We start from the raw sequence: 26,235 nt of genomic DNA on the forward strand, positions 1-26,235 counted from the left end.
TTATGGTCCCAGAGCTCAGCGGTTTGAAAGGGCCGTGCAGGCTCCTGTCACGGTGAGGGCAGGGCTGGCTCCTTCTGGAGGCTCCAGGGAGAACCGTGTCCCCACCTTTTCCAGCTGCTAGAGGTGCCTTCAGTCTTGGCTCACAGCCCCTTCCTCTACCTTGAAGCACATCACTCCAGCCTCTGCTTCTGTTATCACATCTCCTTTTTCTAAATTTGGTCCTCTTGCCTCTGTTTTATAAGGACTCTTGTGGTTACATTGGAGCAACCCAGATAATCCAGGGTAATCTCCTATCTCAAGATTCTTAATCAAATCTGTAAAGTCTCCTTTGCCACGTAAGGTAACATTCACAGGATTAGGATGTGAACATCTACCACAATGTGTAGTGAGTTTGTAATTACTGTTTTAAAGTGAGTTAATAAATATTTAAGCAATTTCTCCAACACGGTAATTATAGATAGCTATACCCTACGTGAACCAAAGTTCTTTGGGGTTGTCAATAACTTTCAAGAATCAAAGAGATCCTGAGACCCAGAAATTTGAGAGCTGCTGCTCTAGGACATGGGGTTCTTGACTCGTAACGTTTTTATCTATTTCTTGACTAGGGCATACGTTCACGTTTTTCAAAAATCAAAGTGATACGAAAGCTGTGCAGACACTGAGAAGCCTTGCTCCCACTGCTGTTTTCATCTGCCCTCTTCTCTCACCTCTCCCACTCGATGGTGACTTCTCTTTTTAGTTTCTTGTTAGACATTCCGGTGTTTCTTGCAAGATCAGATGAGATCAGCTGTGTTCAAGACGGAATGGCCGTAGACTGCAGCGTTTCTTTTTTTTTTTTTTTGTGAGGAAGATCAGCCCTGAGCTAACATCCACGCTAATCCTCCTCTTTTTGCTGAGGAAGACTGGCCCTGAGCTAACATCTGTTGCCAATTCTCCTCCTTTTTTTTTCCCCCCAAAGCCCCAGTACATAGTTGTATGTCATAGCTGCACATCCTTCTAGTTGCTGTATGTGGGACGCGGCCTCAGCATGGCCGGAGAAGTGGTGTGTCGGTGCCTGCCCGGGATCCGAACCCAGGCTGCCAGTAGTGGAGCGCACGCACTTAACCGCTAAGCCACAGGGCCGGCCCCAGCGTCTACATTAAGTAGACGTTAATGTCTGTGCTTATTTTGACCTCTTTCTCACATCGTTGTTAACATGCTCTATACATTGTTCTCTGTGTGCATTGTTCTCTGTGTGTGTGTGTTTTTTTTTTTTTTGATTATTTGCTTTTACCCTAATATATCTGAGATCTTTTTGTGTCTTTTGTTATAGTTCCGTAACGTTCCGTCGTGTGGTCGTTCTGTTGTTTTCACCACATGTGAGAAGTAGAACAAGTCCCCTGTGACGGCCTGTGGGGTTTCCCTAACCTTGAAATAGAGAAGTTGTGCTAGTTTCCCAGGGCTGCTGTAACAAGTTACCACAAACTTAGTGGCTTAAATTAGCACAGATTTATTCTCTCAGAGTTTTGGAGGCCGAAGTCCAAGTTGGTTTCTCTGGGATGAAGCCAGGGTGTTGGAGGGTCACACCCCCAGAGGCTCTAGGGGAGAGTCCTTGTCCCTGCCGGGTCCAGTCCTAGAGCTGCCCTCCTGGGCTCGGGGCTCCGTCCTCCATCTTCAAAGCCAGCTGCGTGGCATCTTGCATCAGTGGTCATGTTGCCCTCCTCTGTAGCCACATCTCCATCTGCTTCTCTCTGTAAGTACACTGGTGATTATGTTGAGGGCCCACCTGGAGAATCAGGATAATCCCGCATCTCAAGAGGCTTTGTTGAGTCACATCTGCAGTTTCCTTTCACCATAAAGGAACATTCATAGCTTCCAGGGATAGGAACCTGGCCATCGTTGGGGGACATTATTCAGCCTCCCACGGAGGTTGTTGTTTTTTTTTGGTGAGGAAGATCAGCCCTGAGCTAACATCCATGGCAATCCTCCTCTTTTTACTGAGGAAGACCGGTGCGAAGCTAACATCTATTGCCAATCCTTCTCCTTTTCTTCCCTTTTTCTCCCCAAAGCCCCCGTAGATAGTTGCATGTCGTAGTTGCACATCCTGCTAGTTGCTGTATGTGGGACGCGGCCTCAGCATGGCCGCACAAGCGGTGCGTTGGTGCACTCCCGGGATCCAAACCCAGGACGCCAGTAGTGGAGCACGCGCACTTAACTGCTAAGCCACGGGGCCGGCCCCCACAGAGGTTTTTGAAGATGATGTTATGAATCTATCTGGACAAATCTTCCTAATGAGTAAATTACATTTTGAAACAAGTATTGAATAGTTTAGACCATTACAGGTAAAAAATGGTGACTCGGAAGGCTTGGCCTTATCAACTGAAAACACCTCCCCCTACGAGAATGTTATTGTCAACGTGTTCTTCAGGGTGAGTTTTTGTGACTGCATGGAGTGCTGGTGTCAGTAGCATGTGCTTCTCGTGGGCATTGTCTGTGGTAATACTTGGGTCTCAATTGTAAATAAATAAATAATAGGTTTTGCTGGTGAGTGTTGACTGAAATTGCCTTAGTCAGAGAACTATACATCTTAATGTGTTACGTTTCTCTTTATTGTTTAAATTAAATGATTCTCAGTGTGAGAACAGGAAAAGGCTTTTGTTTCTTTATGTGGTGATTATTCATTTATTTCCCTCTTTTATCCTTCCCTGTTTAGGTGATGAAAAGTGATAGCAAATTTGAGTTTACCACACTGGTGATGACTTTTTATGTTTCTCCTAGGTTGAGGAGATCAGAAACAGTATAGCTAAAATAGCTCAGTATGTTGAAGACGTAAAGAAAAACCACAGCATCATTCTCTCTGCACCAAACCCAGAAGGAAGTAAGTGTGTCTGTCTGTCTGTGTGTGTGCCTCTCTCCTGCTGTCTGTAACTCAGGCCTCAGCCCTGGCTGCACAGGAGATCACGCTGGGAGCTTGTGCAAAACACTGGAAGCTGGCGTGCCGCACCCCGGGGTTCTGGTGCATTTGGTCATGGGAGCCACGGCGTCCGTGTGGTTCTTTACAGCTCCAGTGTGATGCTGGTGCTCAGGCAGCATGGGGACCACTGACGATCAGGTCCAAAAGAACGCCGAAGAGTGGCTTTGCAGAGCTTTGGGGCCATCTCAGCGACTGGACCTTAGATCATGTTGTGTCCACAGTTCGACAGGAATGGTGGAATTCTGTGTTTAGATGAAAGTGGAGAAGAGATTGATTTGGAAAACAATACTTGTTCGAGCAACTTTAAAGATGAACAGACTGAGAGGTGATTTTCAATCTTAAGCAAAAGCGTTTGTGTGGAACGTGCTCTTCTCGATGTCTGTCGAGGGCAACGTGTAAGCAAGTGATTGTAAATAACCCAAGTGTCAGGGCCTTGGTAGTTATAAGGAATGCTTCCCTGATCTGGAGTGGTAAGTTCTGAAAACTTTAAAGGTGAGATGGGTCTGGGTAAGCCAGAGATTGCAAATTGGAATCCAGACATCATTTTGGAGGAGAATTGATATCTTTACAATATTGAGGTTTTTAATCTATGAAAATGTTCTTTCCCTTTACTACTTTAGATTTTCTTTGATTTCTCTCAGTCATGTTCCGTAGGTTCAGTGTAGAGGTCTCACATATCTTTCATTATATTTATTACTAGGTAATTGATGTTTCTGCTGCTAATGTAAATAGTGTCTGCTGTAGATTTTTTCTGTTTGTTTATACGTCTAGAAATACAATGGATTTTTGTGTGTTGACTTTGTATCCCACTATCTTGCCTAGTTACTTATTCTAGTAATTTCTCCATAGATTCTTTTGGATTGTCTCTGCACCCAGTTATGTCGTCTTGAGTAATGACGGTTTTCCCTTTGTTCTTATGCTTTCTATTTGTAGTTGACTTATTTCGCTGACCTCCAGTACAGTGTTGAATAGAAGTGGTGATGGGCAAGCTCTTATTCTCCATCTCGGAGGAAAGTGAAAGCAACTTTTTGTTAGAGGATTATTTGATATAGCCTTATATTGAAAAAATAATAACTTGGCATTAAATTGAAAAAAACCACATTTTTAATTTTAAGATTTTTGCATGTCTTGTAAAATCACGGTTTGAGCCTTTGTAGATGCCCTACCTTAGGATTTAGAAGAGTGTGTCCCAAGATGTCTCCTGGGCACGGATCTCGTCAGTCGGCCTGTGAAACAAGAGCTGTGTGGCGTGGCCACATGCACTTGGGAGCCTCTTTACACCATGTCGCCCTCTTGGAAAGTCACAGTGTGCTTAGGGTAATGAAGGCTCTGAGAAGGCCTGCAGTAAAGAAGCCTGTTCGACTCTGCTTAGTGTAGCACTCCACAAAGTCATTTGCCCACAGAACTTTCTATATAACACTCACTAACACGGTGCTTCATTCTTGGCGAAATTAAATTTGAGTAAATATTAATTTAAAAAATTTCTTTTAAGTAGTTTACCTCCAGAAAACTTTTGCTGCCCAGTAACAGCAGATACAACTATTGTTTGAATCAGTTGAGAACTCTCAGTGCTTCCCAGTAGCGCTCTGGGCTCTCAGTAAAACCATCGCGTTCTGTCTTCTGTTTGTTTCACCACAGTGTGAACCAAAATGTAGGAAGCAGTATCCCCCTGCTTACTTAGCTGGTCTTTAAAAAGAAAAACACAGTTACTCCTGTCCCATGATCCTGGGCCCCGGGGTGCTGCCTGTGGGTGGGCTGCTGTCCCCTCCCAGCCCTTCGCGCTGGCCGGTGGGGGTGGAGGGAGAAGGAGGGGCAGGGTCGGCTCTCCGGCCCCCTGTGCCCTCCCCACCCAGGCTCCTGGCTGGGTGTGCAGAGAGGTTCCAGAGGACAGGGAGGTCCCTGGGACTGCTGCTGTCCCAGAAGCCCCCGCCAGCCTCAGGGCCCAGGGTGGGCCCCCGGCCCCCCGCCCCTGTGCCCCCAGGTGGTGCCAGTCTGCAGCCTGGCCCTGGCTGGGTTTGCATCTGCCAGCTCACCAGAGGGTGGGGCTGGCCGGCCGGCCTGTTGGTCATTTCACTGACCTGCAGTAACAAGCTCTGGAGGAAGATTTGCTGGGAAGCTAACGAAGCCTCTTTTCCTTGCACTTTTCTTTATTCCCTTTCTACTTTTGTATCTTTTTTTAAGAGGGCCCTTGTAAGATGTATAAGTTTCAGGCCCTCCAAAATGTAGATCCACCCCTGCAGGAGCCTGAAACGTATGTGACTCAACTTGTTGGATCCCAGTGACAGCATATGGCTGGCATCTACCATCGTGGAACAGGGGGGTTTTATTCATGAATAACAGGGTTTGTAGTTCCTCTTAATCTGGAGTCATAGCCCTGCTTCTCATCCCACTTTTTGGATATGGTTCATCCTAAATAGTTCCACCTGTTGCTAACATATCTGCCCTTCTTTTCCGTTCCGTTGTCCTGCTCCTTGGTCCGCTTCGCCCTCCCGTCTGAGCTGGAGCTGTTGCGTCCTCACTGCTCCCTCTCCAACTCCTCTTCCTCCTGTGTGTTTTGTGCTCTCCTCCTGGAGGGGGCCGTCATCCGCGTTCCACACTCTCTCGAGAACCCCTTGCTCACCGTTGATTACCTTAGTAATTGGTTCCCTTACTGTCTGTAGTGTAGGAAGCCTCTTCTAGGGGAGCTGTGGCCTTGGACAAATTACTTGACGTTCCGTGTCTCAGTTTCCACATCTGTGAAATGAGTTAAACTATTAACTACCTTGTAGTGTTGTTATGAGTGTTAAATGAGTCGGTGCTGTGAAAGTGTCCAGGACGGTCGTGACACCAAATACACACTGAGTAAATGTTGACTGTTGTCGGCATTGTGTCTTATTCTCGTCTCCTGTGTCCACCCGGTCCCTCCTTGTGTTTTGGAGTGAGAAGTGTGTGTCTCCTTCTTCAGCATGAGCTCTGGCTGTGTCCTCGAGCCTGTCTTCTTATCTTGGCGTCTGCCCCTGAGAGCATTTCCCTGTCCTTCCAGCAGTGTCTCTCCCGCAGCCCCGCCTCACCCCTCCAGCAGCTGGTTCTTCCTTTGACAGCGTGGTCTTCTGGGCTCCCTCCCGCCATCGTCCCGCTGCCGTTTCTACCCACGCTCAGCCCTCGTCCTTCTTCCTCCCTGCTTGGCATCTGACCCTACTGACCAGCCTCTGCTCCCCTCCCCCTGCTCCTCCCCCCCTTCACCCCCTCCTCCTCCTCCTCACCTTTGTCTTCATCTTTTAAAGGTAGCCTGTTTTATGTTATCAAAGTTAATACATGCTTAATTTTATTTATTTATTTATTTCTCCCCAAAGCCCCAGTAGATAGTTGTATGTCATAGCTGCACATCCTTCTAGTTGCTGTATGTGGGACTCGGCCTCAGCATGGCGGGAGAAGCGGTGCGTCGGTGCGCGCCCAGGATCCGGACCTGGGCCACCAGCAGCGAAGCGCACGCACTTAACCGCTAAGCTGAGGGGCCGGCGCGTTAATACATGCTTATTGCGGACATTTTGGAAAACAGAAAGGAGGGAAAAAACCCCACCCATAATTTGTCCCTCTGTGATAAACACCATTAACACATTGGTAAATATTCTTCTAGCAAAAAAAAAAGTGTGTGTATAAAAACACATAATTTTAAAAGTGTAGAATTTGGATCATATGGTACTTATTTTACAACATACATTTTTGTTAATGAATGTAGATTCACATGATCCTTTTTTAATGGCTGCATAGAAGTTCATTGTCGCCATTGTTTGCTGTTTATGTGGGAGTGTCGTATTTTGGAACCAAACAGTCTTGGGTAGAACGTCAGCCTTGCCTTTTACTACGTAGTACGTAATGGTTATTACAAGGAGCTCGCATTATTCTAGTACCATAATAGTGTTATTGACTCATACTTACTGACATATACTGAGCAGCAGGCACTGCCTTAAACCCTTGACACGAGGCGTCTCATTTATTCTTTGAAGTAACCTTATGAGGCTGATGCTTTCATTTATTTATTTATTTATTTATGAGGAAGATCAGCCCTGAGCTAACATCCGTGCTAATCCTCCTCTTTTTGCTGAGGAAGACCGGCTCTGAGCTAACATCTGTTGCCAATCCTCTTCTTCCCGCCGCCAATCCTCTTCTTCCCGCCGCCCCCCCCCCCCCCCCCCCCGCCCCAAGCCCCAGTAGATAGTTGTATGTCATAGTTGCACATCCTTCTAGTTGCTGTATGTGGACGCGGCCTCAGCATGGCCGGAGAAGCGGTGCGTCGGTGCGCGCCCGGGATATGAACCCGGGCTGCCAGTAGCGGAGTGCGCACACTTAACCGCTAAGCCACGGGGCCGGCCCTGAGGCCGATGCTTTCATTCGGTCTGTCTGAGAGCTGAGAGTATCGAGGCTTAGAAAGGTTGAGCAGCTGGTCCAGAGTCTCACGAGCCCTGATTTTTCAGTACTTTTGAGACAGTCTTGATTCTGGAGCCCGCTCTTTCATCCACTCTGCTCTTCTGAGATAGTGCCAGTAAAGCACTGAACTGGTCCCGCATGCACACTGAGGTTCAGATTTTCACGACTAGAAGCTATTCCACACGGCCGTCATTGTGTGCTTGTCACCTTAGCCCTTTGGCCAGAATTGCTAGGAATGTACGCGCTAAATCAGAGGACTCGTACCGTGAAACGTACTTTTCAAGTGTTTAGTTTGCGAGTTTTCAAAGCTATGGAAAGGTTGCAATTATGGTACAGTAAAAACTCCTGTTTCCTTCACCTAGATTCACCAACTGTTAACATTTTGCCACATTTGATTTTTCTCTGTTTGTATATGTGTTTATGTGCACACACATACACACTTTATAGAGATATGCACGTTACCAGTATTTTTGCTGAATCACTGTAGAGTGAATGGTAGCCTCATGATCATGCACCCCAACTGCTCCAGTATTAACCTCCTAAGAAGGATATTCTCCTACATACTGACCGTATAATTATCTAATTCAGCACATTTAGCATTGATAAAATAGTGTTGTCTGCTCCACATCCACAGTCTCATTTCAGGAATTGTGCCAATGATGTCCTGTTTAGCTCTCTGTTTTCCCCTCTTTCTGGGGTCCACTCCAGACACGTATGCAGATAAAGCCTGGAAACATTTGCCATTAGGATTGTAATACCTCTGTGTGAGTTGACCCTTTTATCGTGGCGAGTGTCCCTCTTATCTCAGTGGTGCCCGTGCCTTCGTGTCCCCCTGGCCTGATAGTAACAAAGCTCTGCCAGTGTTCTTTGACTACTGGTGTGTGTGCATGGTGTATACCTTCCGTCATTTTCTTTTAATCTTCCTATATCCTTATATTTTACATGTTTCTCCTATCTTTTGCAAATAAAATATAGTTCGGTTTTGTCTTTTTATCCAGTTTGATAATTTTTTTTTGTCTTTAATTAGGGCTTTTAGTCTATTTACTGGAATTATTTGTATATTAGGACTAATAGGGCTAACAGTCATAATCTTCCTTGCTTTTTGTTTTCCTTGCTTGTTCTGTGTTAATTCTGTCTTTTTCATGCTTTAGATTGGTTTTCAAGAGTTTGATCCCCTGCCCCATTAGCTGGTGTGTGTGTACTACCTACTGTTGTTTCAGTGGCTGTCCTGTAGATTACAGTGTGTGTTCTTGACTTGTGCAAGTCGAACATAAACCCGTATTTTTACTGCTTGCAAGTGATAGGAGGACCTTGGGCAGCCTTCACCCCGTCCTTTCTCGCGTGCTGTTATTGTCATGTGTGGAACAGATGGAAATGATATACACTTGCATTTTATGTTGTCTTACAGTTAATGTACATGGGATCCACCCACATGCTCACCTGTACAATGCTCCTCATTTTTCCCTGTCTCCTAACTTCTATCTGAGATCATTTTTTTCTTTCTAAAAAATACTGTGTATTACTTCTTTTAGCAGGAGTATGCTATTGTCTGAAATTATCCTTATTTATCTTCCTCCTTGAAGGATATTTTCACTGAGTACAGGAGTCTAGTTTGAAAGTTGTTTTCTTTTACTGTCTTGAAGATATCCTTCTGGAGTCTTTTTTTTGTTTGTTTTTTAAGTCAGCTGTCTAATGGTAGCTTTTAAGATACTTGACTTTTGGTCTCTGGGTTTGGCAATTTTACTTTGTTGTTTCCAGATGTGGTTTTCTTTTTATTTATCCTGCGTTTTATAAGGCTTCTTGAATCTTTGGGTTGATCTTTTCACTGGCAGTTTTGGAAAAATCTTGGCCGTTTTTCCTTCATAAATCATCTTTGCTCCATTTTCCGTCATTTCCTTTTTGAGACTTGATTGTCTGTGCTTTAGACCCGTTTGCTGTATCCTTGATTGTCCTCTGCTCTCTATTTTCCATCATTTTGTCTCACTGTCTTCTATTTGAAGCCTTCTTTTTGGTCTCAGACGTCTCCTCAGCTGTTATCTTTCCAGTCAGGGGATCTCTCTTCACCTATTGTCTTATTTTTGATTAGCATATTTTTCAGTCCTAGAGTTTCTTTTTTGTTCCTTTTTATACTGTCCTATTTCCTGACAAAATTCTTAGTCTTGTACTTCACGCCGTGAAACATCATTATTTGAACGTCTGTGTCTGATAACTCCACCAGCTGGTGCCCTGTGGATCTGTTTTTGTCGGCTGTTGTTTTTCTTGGGTTTGATTCCTGTTCTGTGTTCTCTTTTTTGCCTGATTATTTTCGATTGAGTACTGGGCTTTGTACATGAAAACTTGTGGCAATAATTTGAGTCCTGGGATAGTATTTTCTTTCTTAAGAGGTGATTTTTAAAAATTCCTGGCAGCTGGCTGGGGCGCCAGCAGTGGGCGATCTTGCTTCAGAGAGTGAGATGGCTCAGAGCGAGGCTTCTCCTGGGACCGCGACTGCTGGGGTGTGGGCTTCAGCCTCAGCACGGGTTTTCTGGCTGCTGGGAGCCTCAGCTGGCTCCGTGAAGGCAACTCCCGTCGCTGGGCTCTCCTCCCGGGGTTTCCTTCTCCTGGATCCTCTTTCCTGCATTTTTAGCTTTATGGTGCCTTTAAGCAGATTAAAAAAAGTATGTTGTACAGCTTTTCTGACTGTTCTCAGCAGGAGGGCTGATCTGAATTACCCAGTCCACTGGAAGGGGAGGTTCCCAGTCTCCCACTCTCATCTCTGTGATTTGAAATACCACCGTCGTCAAGTGGAACTTTATGACCTGCTCAGTATCTTGAAGGGTCAAATGTGGTCACGCTCTTCTGTTTCTCTAGTTAACGCCTGAGACCCTGCGCCTGTGTTAGCGGGGAGTCCAGTGTCTCCGTCTGACGGGTCCCCCATCCTGTTGCACAGCAGCCGAGGGGCTGTCTTACCCTGAGAGGAGCGTCCTCCTTTGGATGCCGGCTGAAGAGCGGGACCCAGTCCACTGGCAGGCTCATCCTCAGTCCTGGTTGCTCTCAGCTGCTCCCTGGTTCCGCCTGTCCCTGGAGCCTGGGGCACGTGTCCTCAGCTGTGGTTAGGTGCTGGCTGGGCCAGGTCCCTGCACACATCCTCCTGCTCCAGGTGCATTTCAGCCGGGTCCCTGCGCCCGGCTCTCCTTCCCCAGACCTGCTGGCTGGTCCCCAGGGGTGTCGGCATCGGCCTCCACAGTGCAGGAACCACACTCCCGCCGGGAAGCTGCGCTGAGTAGACGGTGGATAGCAGAAAAGAAATCAAACACACGGGAGACTTTTTTTTTCCAGAATATGATTAAATTTCTGCTTTCCTTTATCAGGGCTAGGTGTTAGCAATGGATTCGGTGAATATTTCATCAGTTAATGGGTATAAACCACTATTCTCCAGCTTAGGTGGGCCCCAGAAACACCCGGAGGGCTTGTTAAGTCAGATTGCTGCCCCACCCAGCAAAGTTTCCTGCTGAGTGGGCCGGGGCGGGGCCCAAGAATCTGCATTTCTACCCCACGTTGAAGCTGCTGGTCCAGGACCCACACTTCGAGAACCACGGGCACGATCAGGAGTTTTCCTTAAGACAGAAACAAACATGAATATTTATGAAAAACATTGTTCCACTTAAGTTTATTAGAAATTATTGATGTTGGATACTATAGCTCAGATGACTTTTTTTTTTCATTTCAAAGAAATAAAAGAAGAGCTTGAAGATTTGAACAAAGAAATCAAGAAAACTGCTAATAAAATTCGAGCCAAGTTAAAGTGTGAGTTTAGTTTTGGTGATGTTTAATCATTGATGGCGGGAATATGGGTAATTATTTTCTTTGTGATTTTTTATTCTTTTACATTTTAAAAAGTTAAAATTGTGAGCACTTTAAATTATTTGTATGTACTTGGAATAGTAAGCCTTTGTTTAGGTTATTTGTCATCCTAAAATTCTTCAGTGACCAGCTCTGAGGAGTGCATCTGAGGAGCTAAAGCTGGTGGTGGTTATTCCTTCACTTTAGGAGGGGATCTCCAGTTCACCTTCAGATTAGGCACAAGCGGGGTTAGGCAGTTGCTTGTGTATTGGCAGTCTCTTACAGTGGTATGTTTTTATGATATTCCTGGCTAAATTGCAGTTATTTGAGAAGCTGAGTAGCCTTTAGAATGCATTTCAGGTTCTTCCTGAGTTGTTCTTTGAGTCAGCAGGTTCTTGTGAACACTCAGTGCGGTTCAGCTTGGTTTATGGGGCTCCATGTTCGACATCAGCCGTGGTGGTTTTTAGAGGTTTATAGCTTTCCTATGGCACTTAACAGAGGCTGTGTTTTCTTGATGTGGTAGAAAGAGACATTGTACTTAATTTTTACAACATAGCATTCAAATCAAGAAAATCTCTGCAGATCAAAAAGAACTTTTGTTATGGAAAATTTCAGGCGTATATAGAAGCAGGGCGATTACTGCTATGAGCCGAGTCCACACTGTCAGCTCTGCAGTCTCAGGCCCCCACCCCACCCGGGTGACTGGGAAACCAGTCCCAGACATGGGTGACGTCATCATATGTTTCAGTATGTATTTGTAAAACAAGGAATTTCCCCCCAAAATACAACCACAATACTATTACTGTATCTAAGTCAAATTAATTATCATTATTTATTATGAAATATCCAGTAAGAATTTATACTTACTCAATGATCTTTTAATTTTTTTTTTTTTTTTTTTACCGTTTATTTGAATTGGATTCCAAATAAAGCCCATACACCGTGATTGTTGATCTGTCAATTATGATCTTTTAAAAGCAGTTTCTCCTTCCTCTTTCCCCCGGCACTGTTTTTCTTTTGGTTGGAGAAGCCAGGACATTTGTCCATCAGAATTTGCCGTGCTCAGGGTTTCCCTCACTGCACCCCTGTGGTGTCATTGAACGGGTGCCGCCGTCTTCTGCGTTTCCTGGAGATCCATAGTTAAGTCCTCGAAACTTGGGCACATTCAGGTGGTTTCTTTTCTTTTAAAGAATGTTAAGATATAACATCTTGTTTTATTTTGTGATATTATCAACAGTTGATAATTATTACCAGCATCCATTCATTTATTAGGGGTTGAACAGATAAGAAAGAATAGCAGTCTGAGGTTTGGCTTGAAAAACTTTCAGTTTTTAGTGTAAAAGATAGCTCTTTCCTATTGTTTCTAGCTATTGAACAAAGTTTTGATCAGGATGAGAGTGGAAACCGAACTTCAGTGGATCTTCGGATACGAAGAACCCAGGTTTGATTATCAGCCTCCTCTAGATTGAAGTGATGTCCAAGAATGGGTCTTTTCACTTTCTTCTTTCAAATGCAAAATAATTTCATCTTTGCTATCACGTTAATCCTCACAACATTTCTGCATAGAAAGGACATAGTATTCATACACTACCTCTCTTTATTACGACGAAAAAAGTCTGTTCAGCCCATCCACAGAATTCTATTCTGAAGAGCAAAGAATTATCGGAGTCATTTTAGTGTTTGTGTAAGGTCCTTGCTGTCAGAGATGGTGCAGCCAAGTGGCATTCAGACCACTTCACTTCAGTCTCCTTGACAAATGGTGATTAACGTGTAGGCTCTGGGGTCAGCCTGCTTGGGTGCCAACCCTGATCCAGTCAGCCTGTAGCCTGGCTGATTGACCCCTCTGAAACATGGTTTCACCTCTGTAAAATGGGGGATATTAATAGTACAGTAGGGTTATTGTGAAAATCAAGTAAGATACTGCCTGTGAAGTTCCGAGCACAGACTCTGTTATAGAATAAGTTACTGTTTCTCTTAGTTTCCATTTGAAGGAGTAGCATAATAGTTTGAATCTCTGTAATGTAATGTTTTTATATCTCTCTCAGTAGAAGTGACCATGATATATTAATCTAATTTTTTCCATGTTAATAGCATTCAGTACTATCTCGCAAGTTTGTAGAAGTTATGACAGAATATAATGAAGCACAGACTCTATTTCGGGAGCGAAGCAAAGGGCGTATACAGCGTCAGCTGGAAATAAGTGAGTAAATGAAAATGCTATTTTTGTTAAAAACGTACTTTTCTTCCTTAAGAAAGATTTGCCTTAAAAACTGATGCAAATATGCTTGATTTTGAAAAATAAGTGTGAATTGTATTGAACAGTTCAGGAACCGTGTTCCTTTTCTGATACAATTTTGAATTATTCCACTCGTTCATCATTTATACATCCAACTGCTTAGCTTAGATTCAAGTCTGTGTTGATGTGTTTATTTGCCTGCCAGTCATCACTGTGTCCTCAGAATTGCTACAGGACTGTTCTGGCTCTAACATAGACTTTTTAAATCTTTAAATAGCCTGTGAGTGGGATATGCTCACTGATCTGTGCTTAAGTTGAAGATATAACTTGTCTTGAAGGATGTTTACATATGTAATGATCATGCTTGTGTTACTGTAACGTTGTCTGTGTGGTGGTGTCCCCGTGTGGGGGAGCTGTGTGCCGAGGACAGCCAGCTCCGTCTGTCCACCTTCTCTTCAAGTGCAGTCCTACTAGTCCTCGCCTTTCCTGACCATTCTGACCGTACTTCTTCAAGTCAGCCTTCCTAGATTTGGAGTATTTACTGAATTTGTGTTTTTAATAATTGAGGTTATGGAAATGCTTTTTGATTTGTATTTAGCTATTTAAGTCATTCATCAGATAGCACATTTGTATGTCTAAGCCTCATGTACCTATTTGGAAAACTTAGCACGATCAATTTTAGAACATTTTCATCACTCCAGAAAGAAACTCTGTATCCCCATTTCCCCTCCCCTGAGCCCTAGGCAACCACCAACCTACTTGTGTATCTGTATAAATCGGCTCTTTTTGGACGTTTCATATAAACAGAGTCATACAATATGTGGTCTTTTGTGACTGGCCTCTTTCACGTCACACGGTTTTTCAAGGTTCAACCATTTGTAGCAGGTGGGCATTTCATCCATTTCTATGGCTGAATCGTGTTCCATTAATGGGTGGACCACAGTATGTTCATCCATTCATCGGGTGATGGGCATTTGAGTTGTTTCCACTTTTTGGCGATTATGAATAATGCTGCTATGAACATTCACATTATAATATTTTAACTATTATGATGTTTACTCATTTAATTTTATCTTTTGTGGCACACATTTTGAAAAATAGTAATTATCAATGAGATTTTTCCAAAAACCTGTGAGCAGGTGTCATAGAGAGCATTAATACATTTAACTCAAGGAACAATATTAACAACCAAAACTTAGAAAATATTAAGGCATTTGATTCTAATTATGAGTCTTTATTTATGTCCATTTAGTATATGCTGAATTCCGCTTACCCCCTTTTTCCATAAACCAAAGTTAAACTTTTAGGAAAACTGATGTGCCAAAAAATTACTTCTCGATATCCTTTTTATAGTTGTTTCTCATTCATACTAAAATTAGATTTTATTATTCATTTTGGTGATAAAGTTTTTCACAAGTGTTTTCTAGTTCTTCCCTCTTCTCAGTCTTCTGTTAGTTTCTCTTGTTGTTAACACGTGCCTAAAAAAATATGTTTGAAAGGTTAGAAAAACATTGTTGAAAAATGTTAACAACTCAATTAGATTTTAGTTGCTAATTTATGCTTGAAAAAGTCATTTTTAAATATTACCACATTCTGAATGGTGTTTCTAATTGTTAATCTTTTAGCTGGAAAAACCACCACTGACGATGAGCTGGAGGAGATGCTGGAAAGTGGGAATCCTTCCATCTTCACCTCAGACGTGAGTGCACACGCGGCTTTGTGGCCGCAGATGTTTTTATTTAGATATATATGTTTTTCTTTAACTTCTAAAGCAATCATCAGTTCATTTGATTTTTCTTTTGTTTTTGTTTTTCAAAGATTATATCAGATTCACAAATTACTAGACAAGCTCTCAATGAAATTGAGTCGCGTCACAAGGATATCATGAAGCTGGAGACCAGTATCCGAGAGCTGCACGAAATGTTTATGGATATGGCTATGTTTGTTGAGACTCAGGTAATTCTCTAAAATAGAGAGCAGTCATTCCCTAACTCACATAAGTAAAATCTTATATTTGATTCCAGTTTACCTAGGAAAGCCATTATTTTGAGTCCAATCCTAAAATTCAAAAGTTGATTGCAGTGTTGTTCCAATGTAAGACTGAAATGCTGGAAACAGCTTAAACTTTCAACAGTAAGGGACTGGTGTAGTTAATTAACCTGTGGGGTGTCCATAGGACAGCCACTTGGAGGGTTTTTAGTGACATATACAAATGTGCTGGAATTTTAAGTTTAGATAAGAGGGAGATACAAAACCTTATATGTGTACACATACACACACACGTGTAAATGTATGTGTGCATGTAACACACACATGCACGTGTTTATGTATGGCATGAGCTTGGCTTTTTGAAACAGTATTCACAGAAGGAAAGAAGTATACCAAACAGTTTATTAATAGTGGGACTATGGGAATTTTAATTTTCTTCTCTGAAATATATGAATTTTCAAGTTTTCTACAAGAAGCATATGTTAGAGTAATAACTAGGAGAAATGTTTAAAAGACTGAGCCCCACGGGGTACAGATAGAAGCTTGTACTTATTCCCTGGTGATGTCAGTTTGTCCAGTGACACAGGTGGGGCGTGAAGGGGGTGTGGAGAGAGCCCTCTGAGAGGACTGAAGGAGTTAATACAGTTTTTAGAACAATATAAAATGGAGCCTATAGTACAAGCCGGTGCGTATCTCTCTGGTGGGTAGATATGTTTGCACCTCCTCTGTGACTCTGAATAAGGTCGTTCGTGACTTTCCAGATACTGTGCGAGGTCTGGACCGGGTCATTCACTGATTCAGTGACCGTGAGAATTCTGCTGACCGCCATGTGGGGTGGGAGCTTTCGTACCTAACCATCTTAGGCAAATTGCTTCCTCGCTGCTATGGAGACTGGTTTCAGGATCTGTTTGGCAGGAATAGTCCTCTAAGAAGGTTCAAATCTGACTGCTGATTTTCTGTGATTGCCTGGATTATGTAGGAATTCCATCCCTGTACAGGATTCATTCTCCACATGCGTCACTCACCCTTTGAAGAACACCACTTATTTTGAGGAGGTTTATCATAAAAATGTGTGTGGGAAGCTGAGGTAGGATGCATTTGCTAGGAGAAACCAACAACCACATGGCAGGCTGGATGGGACAATCTCACTCCTTTCTGATTTGGGTGGACCCCTTGCCTTTTATGATGCAAGAAATGGAGAGTTGGGAGTCTGGTTACTATCAGTTTCTTATTTTCAGTTTCTTATTTCCACATACTCCAGTTAGACAATAAAAACAGTACATTATTTTTGTAATTAAAGATTTTAGAGTACCGTGGACTTTAATTATAATTGTTCTGTACCAAATGTGTTGCATTAGGTTCCATTAGAACAATTGCTGTATTCTTAGCTTTGTCTCGTTTGCTTTAGAAGTCTATTAGTATTGCATTATGTTCACATATCTAATTCAAAATATACGTACAGTCACAACTTTCTAGTAAGCGTAAAGTGTGAGTGAGTAAGTTAATTGTGCGTCATTCTTCACTGCTTTGCTATTCACTGCAGAAGAGTATGTCTGCTGGTGGACAGAGAGCCAGGTAATGTGTCTTCTCCCCTGACGTTTCACTGGATTCACCGCACTGTACATTTTTGCTCATTAATTTAGTCAACTTAGTGTCAGACATAAGCTATTCTTAGTTTACTGATATTTTAAAGAAATCTCAACAATTTTCTGCCCATTCTTTGTACATTGTATGTATGTGCATAATAGTACAATATGAGCTGAGCCTACAGCTGGCTGCCTCCTTCACTGTGCTCGTCTTTCCATAGTGTTCGCATGTTCAAGCACATCTCAGAATCTACTTGATATGCCTTTAATTGTCAGCATTGTTGCCCATTCCTTTAATTCTTTTTAAAATATAATTTGAATGTTGATTACTTTGTATTGGCACATTTACAATGGTCTCATCTTTTTGTAAACGTGAAAAAAAAATTTGGTATCCATTACATGCACATTACGTTCACGTAAAAACTATTGACATTATGTGGCCCTCTTAAGATACATAATTGAGGCAATTGAAGATGTCTTCTAAGTTTGAAACTTTTTGTTTAAGGGTGAAATGATCAACAACATAGAAAAAAATGTTACGAATGCCTCAGACTATGTAGAACATGCTAAAGAGGAAACGAAAAAAGCTATGAAATACCACAGCAAAGCGAGAAGGGTGAGTGTGGTCTTTAAGAATTAAAGTGTGTTTTTCTCTCTATTTGGTTTTGAGCTGTCATACGTTGACGTAAGCTGACTTAAAAGCTATTCCAGGGAATAAAAATTTCTTCAATTAATGTTTCATTTTAAAACTTAATTCTTTTTGCTAAAAAGTTCTGAAGTTTATTAGATAAATTATGTTGACTCTGAACTGTTTTGTGTTCTAAGTAATTAAAACCCTTCACAACCAAAAGTCAGGCCATTTCCCTTTTTTAGGTTGGATGGGTTTAAACTCGGGAGTTCTCTGTTTCTTGGGTTGTTATTTGGAGGGTGATATAAAACTACTGGGATTGGAAATTCTCCTAAAAATCATTGGTTACACATTTTATGCAATGAACACTTTATTCTTTATTGAGATTATTTGCTAATTCTTTGGTTTGGAGGAAAGAAGAGAATTATTTGAGACTGTGGCCCTAAGATGTCAGATAGCACCCACATTTAAGCTTTGTAAATGGGTTTTAATATCTTTATCTGAATCTTCAAGTATGTTGTGTATGAGTGAAGGCTTTTCTAAGAAAACAGTGAAACTACAAAATTCAGTTCTGATTCGGGGCCTGGAAACTACCTGTGTATCTCACTGTGTGCCCTTGTCCACGTACTTGGTCTCCTCCTCCGCAGTGTGGAGAAGGTTGACTCAAAGCACCAAACCACTGCTTTCAGTGTGTGTCCCCTCCCACCTCCCGAAGATGGCGTTTGGGTTACAGTGCCGTTCTTAGAGGCCAACTGCCCAGGGAGGGTCGGGGGAGGTGTCCAGTGCGATACCTGCAAAGACCTTGTAAAAGGAGAGTTTCCACGTGTTCAGAACAAGTGGAGTCGGATTGCGTGTGCAGATTCAGCTGAGATAGTTGTGCGTGGACATTCTCAGAGAGGACGCACATCCAGGCTTTCCTGTCAGCCTGCAGAGCATCTCTCTCTGCTTTTTTTGGCATATTAATGTGTGTTAATTGTCTTTGAAATGTAGGACGTGGCTTCTCACATTATTCTGTTTCACTTTTTAGAATCTTGACCCTTAGAGTAAAGTGAGGTGGCCAGATATCTATGTGTGAAATGCTTAGCCGAGGTCTGGGCACGAAGTAGACTGTCACTTAAAAAAATCTCTAACAAAGGGCAGTTCCCTTCCTTTTCTCCATAACCTAGATGGCATGTCAGTCCGGTGAAAATCGAGTGAAAAGTTCATTGTTTTACAAAGATGAGAGGTGGGGGAGTGACAGGTGTCATTGCTGCCCTGCCAAGGGAGCCTGGTGTAGGGTGACTGGGGTCTCTACGTTACCTGGTCAAACGTGGATGTCTGTTTCAAAAATGATCAGCATCTTTCCATGTAAAGGCCTGACATCTGACACTGTGCAGCTTAACTTCTCGCTGTGCTCTGCCTCGTCTGTTCAGATGTTGGCTGTCTCCTCCTCATGTCCTGCCTATTCCCAGGGCAGCGTGTGTGGCCCCTGGAGGCTGGTGTTGGGTGATTTCCTTTATATGGTGTGGGGGAGCAGTGAGGGGTTCAACTGCCAACAACAAACCAATGAGAAAGAAGACGGTGGGCTTGTTAAGGAGAGGACTGATGTCTTAGTTCACTGATCTGGTGGATGTGGGAAAGATCAGGGGTATGTCTCAGTCCCTCCGAAAATTATCCAAATAATATGGTCGTGCAGTGCTCTCACTGATGAAACAATATTCTCAGAGTTCTATAACAGAACTAACAGTTTTATTCTCCAAATAGTCAGGCCTTATTAAATTAAAAATCACTCTTTTTGAAAACTAAAAATTGACAAACAACATTAATCAGCTGTCCTCTAACTTAGATTTTAAACCAATTCCGATGGACCGTTTTATTTTAAATGACTGGTGACCTCTAATGTGGCGATATGAAATTAACCATGATGTAATCGGCTTGCTTTTCCTTGACAGAAAAAGTGGATAATTGTTGCTCTGTGTGTGGTTCTGGTTGCTGTAATTGCTCTAATTATTGGTTTATCAGTTGGCAAATGAGGATGCGGATGCCGTCAGTGTGCCTGCCCCCCTGCCAGTGTGACAGTAAGTAACTAACTCTCCCACTTAGCTAACAGTAGTGCCTGCCCAATTTTAATACACTTACAAGTAGTAAATGCCTGCCAGGGAGCAGCGGGGCAGGAACGTTGTCTCGGGGTGCGTGTGCCCGACCTGCCGAGTTCTGGTCTCCAGCCGTGATATTTACTGAGAACACACGTGGGCTGGGTGGTAGTTCCTTTTTATTATTTATGTATTTAGTGAGGAAGATTAGCCCTGAGCTAACATCTGCCAATCCTCCTCTTTTTTTGCTGAGGAAGACTGGCCCTGGGCTAACATCCGTGCCCATCTTCCTCCACTTTATATGGGACGCCGCCACAGCATGGCTTGACATGCGGTGTTTCGGTGCGCGCCCGGGATCCGAAACCGGGCCGCCAGCAGTGGGGCGCACGGGCACTTAACCACTACGCCGTGGCGCCGGTCCCGGTAGTTCCTTTTTAAGCTGAGGCCTTCTCCTTGCATGGCTTTTTTAAAGCTTCTGGCTTTACTGACGTGACTTGGATGTGACAGTGTGGCAGGCACAGCTCCTCGGTCTTTTGTTTTCCATCCATGAAGACTATTCCACTCCTTACAGTGGCCCTTCACTAAATCTAATAACCATAGCAGTGAAGGTGAATTCTCAGTTAGAAAACAACATTGAATATTTTGTAAAAATTTATCTCTTAAATTTTAATTTTTAAAATAATTGCAGCCACTGGACGTTGCTTTGTGGGGTGTATTTACTCGTCGTTTTACTGTGCATTAGAGGGAGTGGGGCTCCAGCTGTGAAAAACATTCAGTCGAGTTAAAATCTTTCATCTAACTTGTTTCTGTTTGGCAGCATCTAGTTTGTTTGAAAATACTGTCCTATTAAAATGAAGACTGTATTTAGTTAGCATGCCTGTTAATCCTTAATTAAAGGATTCTGAATATGGAAGATACTCATAGTTATTTATTTAAAGTATATTTTTGTTCACTGTGTGTCACCTTTCTCCAAACTTCCATAGATTTTGTGTTTTTCCTCTGGTTTTCTTAGGCATTTGGAGTCATCCTTCTTGCGTTAACCCTTAAGTTAAAATGCTGTCTGATGTATTAAATTTGGACATACCAGTCATTTCTCTTAAAAAGTTTGTTTGGGGCCGGCCCGGTGGCGCAAGCGGTTAAGTGCGCGCACTCCGCTGCGGTGGCCCTGGGTTCGCGGGTTCACGTCCCGGCTGCCCACTGACGCACTGCTTGTCAGGCCATGCTGTGGCGGCGTCCCATATAAAGTGGAGGAAGATGGGCATGGATGTTAGCCCAGGGCCAGTCTTCCTCAGCAAAAAAAGAGAAGGGTTGGCAGATGTTAGCTTAGGGCCAATCTTCCTCACAAAAAAAAAAAAAGAAAAAAAGTTTGTTTGACATAATCATTGTGGTTAGAATTGTGAAGTGCCCCTGGTGTCTACACTGTGGCAGGTGGTCCCTGATGAATTCCTTCTTTTATGATGAAAGTGGCTGCCGGCTTGACAGACTCTGGGCACCTTATTTAAAAAATAAGACGTCACAGTGGAAAGGAATCACTTCTGTGCCCAGTGTCTTGACTGTTCTCGGTCTCCATGAGTTCCTTCTCCCTGGGAGCGTCTGGTCACTCAGCCCACATGGCTGACGGACGAGGAGCTGTCGCAGTTAGCGTTCTGACGTTCGTGCAGGCTGCACAGCTGCACTGGAAATTGTTTCGGGCGTGAGCTCTGGCACGTCAGGCTTGTTAACATCCCATCTTCGGAGGCAGAAAGAACTCTTAGCCCTCTGTTTTTATTAGGCAGAAGGTTATGTATCTTTCCTATTAGCTCTGCTGAAAAAGTGGTGTATGTGATTTTTCTTCACTAATGTAATGGTATTTTAAAAATATTTTTATAATTCTTTCTAAAATATGTATTTTCTTGATTTTTCCTTGTGGCCATAATATGGTTAATTGAATGTGGTTACACTAAAGATAACATTAATTTTCAGATCTGACCCTGTGACGTGAGCTGCTCTCATGGGTGCCCTTTGGGAGTGCCTCAGAGTAAGAGCCAGCTCCTCTCAGTAGTTCTCAGGGGAGAGTGGGCCTGGTTCTGGGCCGTGGGCCTGGCTGGCCCGCTTACCCAGTGCCGTTAAATTCAGACGAACACAAAACAATCCTCATTAATAAAAAACACATCAAAGTGCACACCAACGATTATTTTTTTATTCAAATGCAGCAGTTGATGTCTTTAATTATACTTTTAAAAAATTAATTAATTCTCTCAGCACATAGTTCAGCAAAGCCTTCCTCTGGGCTGGCATGGACTGCAGGCACCTTGAGGAGGTAATCCTTGTGCCCGTAATCCTGCGGCGAGGGGGTGATGCTCTTTCCTACTGAGGAGACAGGCGGAGAGAGCCCCATGCCCTGGTGTCTGTGCAGGAGGAGATAGAGCCATCCTCAGCTCAAACACCACCCACTCCCCAGGGTGTGCTCTGTCCCTGAAGGAGAAGTCCAGGCATTGGCTCGAGCTCTTATCGGGATCTAGATGAGAATGGTTGTTGACTGTGTGGCATTGAGGGCGCAGGGATTCAGAAGAGCACAGCTGGGAGCCACATGTGGAAGAGAGCACACACAGGGAGTGCCCGCCCTCGCGCTCGCAAATGCACAGCAGCAGTGAGAGTCAGAGCAGGTCTGGAGTGGCCCGGTCCCTACGGTGGTTCCAGTAGCGGGGGTCAGCAGGCCGCACGGGGCAGGCGACACGGGAGCCAGGTTCTGGAGCTGCAGGGTGGACATCGGTGGGCAGGAGGGCATTATAGGCCAAAGAAAGAGATGTCTCTAGAATGGCGAAGTTCCTAGGAAAGCAAGTGGAGGGGGCGCTGGCATGGTTGGGACTCAAGCCCTCACATCCCGGGAGGTGTACGTCCTATTAACAAGCACCGTCAGTGGGAGGAGAGGCCTGTCCTGACGGCTCGAGGAGTTCACTCGGAAGTTCCCCATGGGCCTGGCTCCGCTGGTCTCATAACTCGTGCGGTAATTACCTGAGTGCTTGGCCCTTGAGGTTGGCTTAGACCTGTGCAGTCTCAGCAGATGGGCTGCCGTAGATGCACGTGTGGCGTACGTGTGGTAACTGGGATGGAAAACGATGAATCGCTGCTTTCGAAAAGAGAGCTTGAAGTCATGCGGCCGTGTGTCTTTCGTCTTGCTGACTTCCTGCCCTCCTTCCTCACACGCGTTTCCGGGAAGAGTCTAGATTTCTTCAGGTGGTTTAGCTTTCAGCTGTGCAAGGGAGCTTATTAATTTAGACAACAACAAAAACCAGTTAATGCTTCTGGGCCACGTACACAGGAAGACGGAGGTAACGGCTCGCTGATTTCACAGGAGCATCATGCCTCAGTGTAAAAAAATGTATAAATAAGATCTTTTCAGCAAATGAGAAATAGATTCATTTAAAGTTTTACAAAGGTGTACCATGCATCTGAGAAATAGCAGTTTGGAATTTTATTATGATCAGTAGAGAGTGTTCATTGAGAACCCACACGGTGCGAGGCAGACATGGCCTTTTCCCTCCAAGGGCAAATAGTTGTTTTAACAACACATTTTAATGTATTAAATGCACTTAATTTAATATACACGTGTCTATAACACGTGCTTGGCCTGTGGGACTTTCCTTCCCCAGCCTCCCTCTTCTGTGACCTGTAGGGGTTTTTTCTTGATAATGGGCTTGTGTTTTAAACTATCTCAAATTTCAGGAGAATTTTGTCAGAAAATGACATTAGTGATTTCTTTCCTTTGATATCTTGCAAATTAATTAATGTTTTTCTTTATCTTGCAGAAAATGATGTTCATTATTATTTGTGTAATTATTTTGCTTGTGATCCTTGGAATTATCCTAGCAACAACATTGTCATAGCAACCATTTCCCAAGAGACATTCGTCCTTGGAGTCAGACCACATCTGCAGCAGATCAGCGTCCTCCCATTTCATGAATGAATCCCAGACATTGTGACATGTGGCGTTGGGTGCTGACTTTTCACTAGTGAATTCAAGGAGGAAACACAACAGAACATATTGTTCAGTGAAAAAACCGTAAGCAGAATGGATGTGATGAGTTTACCCAACATCCTTGGACCCTAAATAACACACCACAAAAATTTAACAATGTGAAACTTGTTTCAATGGCCTTAAAAAAAGGAATTATTGAAAATTTCAATTTTTTTAATATTTCAGTGTTAAGGATATATGTGAAGTTTAATTAGGAATATTTTATGTTATAAAGCTATTAGATTTCAGGTCTAATACTTTCTTCTCTCCCCTCCTCCCAGCCAACATATGCTAATTCAGAGACGTTTTATACAATGTTTAATTCCTATTTGTTTATTGTTTGCAATAGTAATTTTTATTATCACAGCTGTTTTGTAAGATATCTATAATTTTAAATGTGTATAAATTGTTTAATATATTAACTTCTTAATTTACTCCGTTTTTATATATTACATACTGCTTTTTAAAAGAAATAGGGAGCTTCGTGAGATTGGAACCATCTTTGCGCAGTTGTTTATAAGATTTGCCATTGGCATAGACAACATTGGCTGCAAAACACCGCAAAGAGCCTTTCAAGTGCCTTCTGTTCATGTTGATTTATCAGGTTTAAATGCGCCTGATTCCGCCCAGAAAGTCCCGATTCTTGTTCTCGGCTCCATTTCTACCTGTTGCGTTACCCGAGATGATAAATTAGTTACTGCATGGCAAAGGCAGTGGCCTCTTCTTTGTTCCTTAAAATAAGATTTGTGTTTCCCTGTTTATATTAATAAAGTCCGAATTTAAAATGGTGGTGAAACCAAGATTTAGTACTTTCTAAACTCAAGGAAATTATTTCTAGACATTAAGTAATTCTTTTAAATTTAAACTGTCATACAGTTAACTTAAATGTTCTTGTTAAGTACCTGCTATTCTGCTGAACTTTAAAATTCCCAAAGTTTATAGGGATCTATGCTAATTAAACATTTTTATTGCTCATTAATGTTTTTTAGTATAATAATATGCTTTATTTTTAGACTTTTAAAATGTGTGAAATCTTACTAGTACATGGACATCTATTAAGTTAGCAACGAGTCGGAATTTTAAATGAATATGTGAAGGCTACCCAAAATATGTCAACTCTTGTTACTTCTGTGTGTGATTGTATAAGCATGTAACTGTATTGTAACATTGTTTGCTTTGAAAACTAATATAGGTGTGCTTGCTTCCAAACAATACATGTGAGTTGTATCGAACAGTTTAGAAACTCTGTTCCTCATTTAACACAATTATGAGTTATTCTACTCATTCATCACTTCTGCACCCAGCTGCTTAGCTTAGATTCAAGTCTCTATTGTTGCGTTTATTTACCTGCTGATCATCACTGTCCTCAGAATTGCTACGGGAGTATTCTGGCTCTAACCTAGATTTTAACATATCACTGGGATATGCTCACTGATCTGTGCTTAAGTTGAAGATATAACTTGTCTTGAAGGATGTTTACATATGTAGAGATCATGCTTGTGTTACTGTAACGTTGTCTGTGTGGTGGTGTCCCCGTGTGGGGGAGCTGTGTGCCGAGGACAGCCAGCTCCGTCTGTCCACCTTCTCTTCAAGTGCAGTCCTACTAGTCCTCGCCTTTCCTGACCATTCTGACCGTACTTCTTCAAGTCAGCCTTCCTAGATTTGGAGTATTTACTGAATTTGTGTTTTTAATAATTGAAGTTACGGAAATGCCTTTTTGATTTGTATTTAGATTTTAAGTCATTCATCTGATAGCACATTTATGTGTCTAAGCCTCATGTACCTGTTTGAAACCAGATTTTTTAAAATATATTTACAGGTTCATTTGTGACTTTTTATCATTTCTTCAAATATTTTATGTTTACATTAAAAAAATTCCCAGAGAACCAAAAAATTTTGCTTTCTGCCTTGTCATTTCTTAAAAGATTTTTGGGGAGATATTTTATTGCATATCCATTAATAAATTGTTCCACTAAGAAAATTACTCTTACTCGTGGCCATTATTATATGTAGTAATATAGGGCAAGTTAATAATTTTAGATGTTTTTGATAAATGTTTTTATTATTTATTATTATTGTTATTACAAGCTTCTGTGGTTCATGTCTCAAATGTCAGCAGCACATTAAGGGCCCACCTGAATTCTTGTTTTCACAACAAATGCTAAGTCAAGGAATTGGGGCTGTGTCTCAAAGTCACTGGCTTCGTATACTTATGTCAATTTGACAGATTCTCATTAACATTTATTAATGAGAGGAGTCCTCCCCCGCCATGTTCTGAATTATTTATTCTCTGTACTTTTCTTAATCCTCTTTCGGAGTTTTTTTTAAGTGAAATTTCCTTAATCCATAACCCTTAGTGAATTTTAACCATGTTGGAAAGTGATGTTCAAAAACCAGAATTTAAAAAGAAAGAAAAAGATAGTCCTGGAAAAAATTAGTTCATGGAGATAGATTCCCATACATTAATTTTAATTCTCTATTTCTCTATTTCTTCCACAGTGAATTTCCTTCCAAATTGCAATCTTGATATACACATTCAGTAATT

The 26,235-nt window shown here is 42.5% G+C and overlaps 1 protein-coding gene across 4 annotated transcripts in view; it reads left to right on the forward strand.

The window, feature by feature from the left end:
* Positions 1-25,621, forward strand: part of STX2 (syntaxin 2) — a 39,184-nt gene extending 13,563 nt beyond the window's left edge. For 2 of the 4 annotated variants that reach the window (XM_058531228.1, XM_058531229.1), the window contains exons 3-11: positions 2,758-2,857; positions 11,072-11,146; positions 12,550-12,623; positions 13,274-13,382; positions 15,044-15,117; positions 15,237-15,374; positions 17,499-17,609; positions 19,553-19,678; positions 23,482-25,620. In XM_058531228.1, the coding sequence (XP_058387211.1) occupies positions 2,758-2,857; positions 11,072-11,146; positions 12,550-12,623; positions 13,274-13,382; positions 15,044-15,117; positions 15,237-15,374; positions 17,499-17,609; positions 19,553-19,633 (762 nt within the window). In that variant the 3' untranslated portion in view covers positions 19,634-19,678; positions 23,482-25,620. Of the gene's footprint in view, positions 1-2,757; positions 2,858-11,071; positions 11,147-12,549; positions 12,624-13,273; positions 13,383-15,043; positions 15,118-15,236; positions 15,375-17,498; positions 17,610-19,552; positions 19,679-23,481 lie in introns of all 4 variants that reach the window. The other 2 variants (XM_058531227.1, XM_058531226.1) reach the window with 2 other exon arrangements.
* Positions 25,622-26,235: the final 614 nt, after the last annotated feature.

The sequence above is a fragment of the Diceros bicornis genome, chromosome 35 (genome assembly GCF_020826845.1).
Source record: "Diceros bicornis minor isolate mBicDic1 chromosome 35, mDicBic1.mat.cur, whole genome shotgun sequence".
Classification (NCBI taxonomy): Eukaryota; Metazoa; Chordata; class Mammalia; order Perissodactyla; family Rhinocerotidae; genus Diceros; species Diceros bicornis.